Source organism: Carcharhinus amblyrhynchos, unplaced genomic scaffold (assembly GCF_965287045.1).
Source record: "Carcharhinus amblyrhynchos unplaced genomic scaffold, sCarAmb.v2.hapA scaffold_846, whole genome shotgun sequence".
NCBI classification, from domain to species: domain Eukaryota; kingdom Metazoa; phylum Chordata; class Chondrichthyes; order Carcharhiniformes; family Carcharhinidae; genus Carcharhinus; species Carcharhinus amblyrhynchos.
Window position 1 is genome coordinate 716 of NW_027650586.1, and position 6,799 is coordinate 7,514.

General features: G+C 57.6%; 1 protein-coding gene across 1 annotated transcript; it reads left to right on the forward strand.

The window, feature by feature from the left end:
* The first annotated feature begins 848 nt into the window (after positions 1–848).
* Positions 849–5,720, forward strand: pmvk (phosphomevalonate kinase). The gene is given in 5 exon segments (XM_080184637.1): positions 849–957; positions 2,401–2,553; positions 3,420–3,549; positions 5,538–5,611; positions 5,613–5,720. Coding segments are annotated over 4 exon segments (360 nt in total). The 5' UTR covers positions 849–957; positions 2,401–2,466; the 3' UTR covers positions 5,682–5,720.
* Positions 5,721–6,799: the final 1,079 nt, after the last annotated feature.

Sequence of the window (6,799 nt, forward strand, 5' to 3'; positions counted from 1 at the left end):
CCATCCCTAGTTGCCCTTTGGAGGGGCAGTTGGGAGTCAACCACATTGCTGTGTGGCTCTGGAGTCACATGTAGGCCAGACCAGGTAAGGACGGCAGATTTCCTTCCCTACAGGGAACCAGATGGGTTTTTCCGACAATCGACAGCACAGTGGGTTAGCACTGCTTCCTTACAGTGCCAGGGACCCCGGGTTCGATTCCCAGCCTCGGGTCACTGTCTGTGTGGAGACTACACATTCTCCCCATGTCTGCGTGGGTTTCCACCGGGTGCTCTGGTTTCCTCCCACAGTCCGAAAGACGTGCTGGTTAGGGTGCATTGGTCGTGCTAAATTCTCCCACAGTGTAGCTGAACAAGCGCCAGTATGTGGCGACTAGGGGATTTTCACAGTAACTTCATTGCGGTGTTAATGTAAGCTGACTTTTGTGACCCTGATAGATAAACTTTAACTGAGTGTCTCACCCAGGCCATTTCAGCGGGGCAGTTAAGTGTCGACAACATTGCTGTGTGCGTGGAGGGGGTTTCCGGAGTCACATGTAGGCCAGACCGGGGTAAGGATGGCAGATTTCCTTCCCTAAAGGGAACCAGATGGGTTTTTCCGACAATGGGTCATCAGTAGATTCTTAATTCCAGATATTTTTTATTGAATTCAAATTCCACCATCTGCCGTGGCGGGATTCGAACCCGGGTCCCCCAGAACATTAGCTGGGTTTCTGGATTAATAATCCAGTGATAATACCACCAGGCCATCGCCTCTCCCTCTTGAATCTTTAATTCCTGGAGACTCCTGGTCAAGTTTGGATGGTTGGCAACCCTATCTGATTCCCTCCCCACCCCACCCCACCCGACCCAGCGAGTGCTTTATTTAATTGACTTTTCTCTGTGTGTTTTCTGGAGGTTGGGAGATGAGAACTGCACCATCCTGAGGCTGTCGGCACCCATTAAGGAACAATACGCCAAGGTAACGCTCAAGAGGACCCCACCTGCGGCAGAGGCTGCTGCATTCGCCCTCCCTGCTTTCTCGCTCTCTCCTCCCGGCTGCCTCGCGTGTTAGCGTCCCTCGCTCTGCTCCCCCTGTCTTCCCTCTGTTCCCATTCCACTTCACCCTGCGTCAAGACCCGGCTCCCCCCGCCCCGCTTCTACCTGAATGGCTGTGAATGGGGAGAGGGGAGTGTGCAGAGGGATCTGGGTGTCCTTGCAGACCAGTCACTGAAGGTAAGCGCGCAGGTGCAGCAGGCGGTAAAGAAAGCAAATGGCATGCTGGCCTTCATTGTGAGAGGTGTGGAGTACAGGAGCAGGGATGTGCTGTCACAATTATACAGGGGAGGCCACACCTAGAGTATTGTGTGCAGTTCTGGTCTGATTTATTATCGTCACGTGTATTGGGATACAGTGAAAAAGTATTGTTTCTTGCGTGCTATACAGACAAAGCATACTATTTCATAGAGTACATAGATTTGATTTATTATTCTCACATGTATTGGGACACAGTGAAAAGTATTGTTTCTTGCGCACTATCTAGACAAAGCATACTGTTCATAGAGAAGGAAAGGAGAGGATACAGAATGTAGTGTTACAGTCACAGCGAGGGTGTGGAGAAAGATTAATTTAATGTGAGGTAGGTCCATTCAAAAGTCTGACAGCCGCAGGGAAGAAGCTGTTCTTGAGTCGGTCGGTACGGGACCTCAGACAGTTGTATCATTTTCCCAAAGGAAGAAGGTGGAACACAGAATGTCCGGTGTGTGGGGGGGATCCTTGATTATGCCAGCTGCTTTTCCCAAGGCAGCGGGAAGTGTAGACGGAGTCAATGGATGGGAGGATGGTTTGTGTGATGGATTGGGCTACATTAATGGGAGTGGGCTGAATGGCCTCCTGCTGGAAAGATTCTGAGAGTCTGTGGGTTGGGACTTGAAGCCCCAATGTTCTGATCTTAAGGCGAGAGAGAGAGAGAGCGGGAAACGATGAAGTAAATTAGTCACAAGTCAGCTTACATGAACACTGCAATGAAATTACAATGAAATTCCCTGAATTGCCACAGTCTGGCACCTGTTTGGGTACACTGAGGGAGAATTTAGCATGGTCAATGCACCCTAATCAGCACATCTTTTGGATAGTGGGAGGAAACCGGAGCACCCAGAGGAAACCCACACAGACATGGGGAGAAACATGCAAACTCCACACAGACAGTGACCCGAGCCGGGAATCGAACCCGCGTCCCTGGCGCTGTGAGACAGCTGCGCTAACCCACTGTGCCACCCATAATGTGACAAGATAGTGAAGAATGGTCAATGTTGTTGGAAGGTCGAGGAAGGATATCGGGAGGGCTTTGGGTGCTTGTGACTGTTTGAGATGTTGGGGGCAGTGCAGTGGATGTGAACTGACCCTGGCTGTTTGATTTGGCCAGGAACATGGGCTGGACCTGCAGGAGTTACTGGGAGCCGGCGAGTACAAGGAGCAGTACCGTAAGGACATGATCCGCTGGGGGGAAGAACAACGAACCCGAGATCCTGGCTGCTTCTGTCGCTTAATCATCAAGGATGTAACACAGCCAGTCTGGGTAAGGACGGCTCCTAAAGCCCACACGTACTCTGAGTGCTGATGTCCGGCTCACAGGTTCCAGAGCAGCTCCAGAGATTAGAGTATGGTCTAATGTCAGCACTGACCCACCTACAGTGCGGTGCTCCCTCAGCACCGACCCTCCCGCAGTGCGGCGCTCCCTCGGCACCGACCCTCCCACAGTGCGGCGCTCCCTCGGCATCGACCCTCCCACAGTGCGGCGCTCCCTCGGCCACCGACCCTCCCACAGTGCGGCGCTCCCTCGGCACCGACCCTCCCACAGTGCGGCGCTCCCTCGGCACCGACCCTCCCACAGTGCGGCGCTCCCTCGGCACCGACCCTCCCACAGTGCGGCGCTCCCTCAGCACCGACCCTCCCCACAGTGCGGTGCTCCCTCGGCACCGACCCTCCCGCAGTGCGGCGCTCCCTCGGCACCGACCCTCCCACAGTGCGGCGCTCCCTCAGCACCGACCCTCCCCACAGTGCGGTGCTCCCTCGGCACCGACCCTCCCGCAGTGCGGCGCTCCCTCGGCACCGACCCTCCCACAGTGCGGTGCTCCCCACCCCTGACCTGACTCCGTCCCCCTCCCCCGACCTGAACCTCCGCCCCCCCCCCCCCCCCCCCCCCCCCAGACCCAACTCCCCACCCGACCCGACTGCCCCCTTCTGCCCCTCGCTCCCCTTTCTCCCTCTCACTGCCTCGCCTCGTTCACACTGAGCGTGGGTTCAATCTGGACAAGGCAGTAGCAATGCCCCCCCCCCCCCCGCCCCTCCCTCAGGGCCGATGAGCCTGAGGCTGCCCCCCCCCCTCACCCTCACCCCCGCCCCCAATATTGATTAACCGTCTGTCTTCCTCCCTCCTCCCAGCTTGTCAGTGACACCAGACGCAAATCGGATGTGGAATGGTTCCAGACTCACTTCCCAGACGCTGTGCAGACGGTACGAGTGTTTGCTTCCGAGGAGACCCGCAGACAGCGAGGCTGGATCTTCACTCCAGGTACAGTAGGGGCTGGGGAGGGAGGCGGGGAGGTGTGGGGGCGCGTGCAGGACGGGTAACTTGGAGGGGTCAGGGTTAGTAATAAGTGACCCTGAATTTTGATTTGATTTATTATTGTCACGTGTATCGGGATATGGTGAAAAGTATTGTTTCTTGCGCGCTATACAGACAAAGCATACCATTCATAGAGAAGGAAATGAGAAAGTGCAGAATGTAGCGTTACAGTCATAGCGAGGGTGCAGAGAAAGATCAGCTTAATGCGAGGTAGGTCCATTCAAAAGTCAGCAGGGAGAAAGTTTTAAGTTTATTTATTTGTGTCACAAGAAAGGCTTACCTTGACACTGCAATGAAGTTACTGTGAAATCCCCCTCATCGCCTGTTTGGGTCAATGCATCCAAACCAGACTGTGGGAGGAAACCGAAGCACCGGGAGGAAACCCACGCAGACACGGGGAGAATGTGCAGACTCCACACAGACAGTGACCCGAGCTGGGAATTGAAACCAAGTCCCTGGCGCTGTGAGGTAGCAGTGTTAACCCACCACGCCACCCCATTCCACTGTCTAAGAGAAACATAGATAAATTCTCCCCCTCCTCCTCCAGCCCCCTACACCCCCTCCCTATCTCTGTAACTCCCTCCAGCCCCCTACACCCCCCCCCCTATCTCTGTAACCCCCTCCAGCCCCTACACCCCCTCCCCATCTCTGTAACTCCCTCCAGCCCCCTACACCTCCTATCTCTGTAACTCCCTCCAGCCCTACACCCCCTCCCTATCTCTGTAACTCCCTCCAGCCCCCTACACCCCCCCCCATCTCTGTAACCCCCTCCAGCCCTACACCCCCTCCCCATCTCTGTAACTCCCTCCAGCCCCCTACACCCCCTCCCTATCTCTGTAACCTCCTCCAGCCCCCTACACCCCCCTCCCTATCTCTGTAACTCCCTCCAGCCCCCTACACCCCCTCCCTATCTCTGTAACCTCTCCCAGCCCCCTACACCCCCCTCCCTATCTCTGTAACCTCCTCCAGCCCCCTACACCCCCCTCCCTATCTCTGTAACTCCCTCCAGCCCCCTACACCCCCTCCCTATCTCTGTAACCCCCTCCAGCCCCCTACACCCCCCTCCCTATCTCTGTAACCTCCTCCAGCCCCCTACACCCCCTCCCTATCTCTGTAACCTCCTCCAGCCCCCTACACCCCCCTCCCTATCTCTGTAACCTCCTCCAGCCCCCTACACCCCCCTCCCTATCTCTGTGACCCCCCTCCAGCCCCCTACACCCCCCTCCCTATCTCTGTAACCTCCTCCAGCCCCCTACACCCCCCTCCCTATCTCTGTGACCTCCTCCGAGATCTCTGAGTTCCTCCAATTCCGGCCTCTTGAGCGTCCCCCGATTCCCATCGCTCCGCCATTGGGGGCCGTACCTTCAGCTGCCTGGGGGGGGGGGGGCCTAAGCTCTGGAATTGCCTCCGTTTCTGTCTATCCTTTTCGGTTTGTCTGTCTATCTGTCTCTCTCTCTCCTCTCTCTCCCTTTCCCTTTGTGTCTGTCTCTCCCTTTCTCTCTCTCTCTCTCTCTCTCTCTGCTTTTTTGTATCTCTCTCTCTTTTCGTCTCTCTTCCCTCTCTGTCGGCCTCTCTCCCCCTCTCTCTCTGCCTTTCTCTCTCTCTCTCTCATTCTGTCTTTAAGACATGCCTTTAGACAGAAGCTTTTATTTGAGATTTTGGGTTACCTGTCCCTGACATGTCCGGAAGTGCCTCGATGTAGCATTTGATAACAGCGCCTTGGGACATTGCAATGCATTAAGAATGCTATACAAATGCAGGGTTATTGTTGTGACTGGCGTAGGCATGCAGCACCCCCACATTTGGTGAACCTGTACAGACACCAGCCGGAACGGGCTTCCCCCCCCACCCCCCCCCACTCTCTCCCCGCTGTGTGGACAGTAGCTAATATCCGTTTTGTTCCCCCCCCCACCCCCCACCACCGCCGGGGGCAGGAGTGGACGACGCAGAGTCGGAGTGCGGCCTGGACGAGGGTGTCCGCTGGGACTGGACCTTGGCCAACGAGGGAGAGCCGGGAGGGCTTGGAGTGGCAGCTGCGACCTCTGATGGACTTCATCCGCAGCCGCTTACCGCAGTGACGGACCAGGACAAAGGGGGGGGGAGAGGTCGCAGGTCACTGTGGGGGGTGGGGATCGGGGAGGAGGAGGGGGCACGTTTGGGGGCGGGGGGGGGGGGGTGGAGGGTCGAGGATTTAATGTACCTCCGTGTGAACCTGCCCTCGACTCCCACGGTGCGATCCCCGCGGAGATCCGGGGGGGGGGGGAGAAGGGAGCTGTTTTCATCTTCTCTCCGTGCGGACACTTTCGGGAGAACCGTTCCACGCGTGGCCTCACGTTCAGCGTCCAGTCTCTCCCCCCCCCCCTCGGGTCACCGCTTCTCCCGCTGGAGGTGGGATGGTTCCGGAATCACGGCCGGCCCCTCCCCACCCCAGTGTTGGGAACAGGGAATGCCGGACAGGTGCCTGGGGATAGGGAATACCGGATAGGAGGCTGGGGATGCCGGAGAGAGGGCTGGGAGCAGGGAATACCGGATAGGAGGCTGGGAACACTGGAGGGACACAGGGAACGTTCAGATTGAGAACGCCTGGGAATGGGGAACAGCCGGATTGAATCCTGGGAGTGGGGAACGCCCAGATTAAGGCCTGGGAATGGGGAATGCCCGGATTGGAGTCCTGGGAGTGGGGAACGCCCGGATTAAGGCCTGGGAATGGGGAATGCCCGGATTGGAGTCCTGGGAGTGGGGAATGCCCGGATTGGGGTCTGGGAATGGGAATGCCCGGATTGGGGTCTGGGAATGGGGAATGCCCGGATTGGGGTCTGGAAACAGGGAAGACCGGGACAGAGAGAGAGGGGTGGACAGACAACCGCAATTGGAGATCCCTGGGCTGGACCTGGCAGTGCTGCACTCCGTGGTCGAATATCCGGACTTGTCGCCTCGCCGTGAGGAACAGCCCCCGAGGGCTGAGGCCGCAGCACCTCGGGGAGTTCGGTGGGGGTGGGGGGAACTCTGCCACCCGGATTCAGACACACTCCTTCGCCGACACCCCTGTGGAACCTGCTGGAAGGTGGTGGAGGGTGGGTGGGGACTGGGGGAGGTTTCTGATCCAGCGCGGTGATGCTGACCCCTGGCTGGGAGCTGTCGCTGCCCGGGTGGGTGACCGGGTGAAACGCCAGGCCCGACTCAGTGAGAGCGGAAT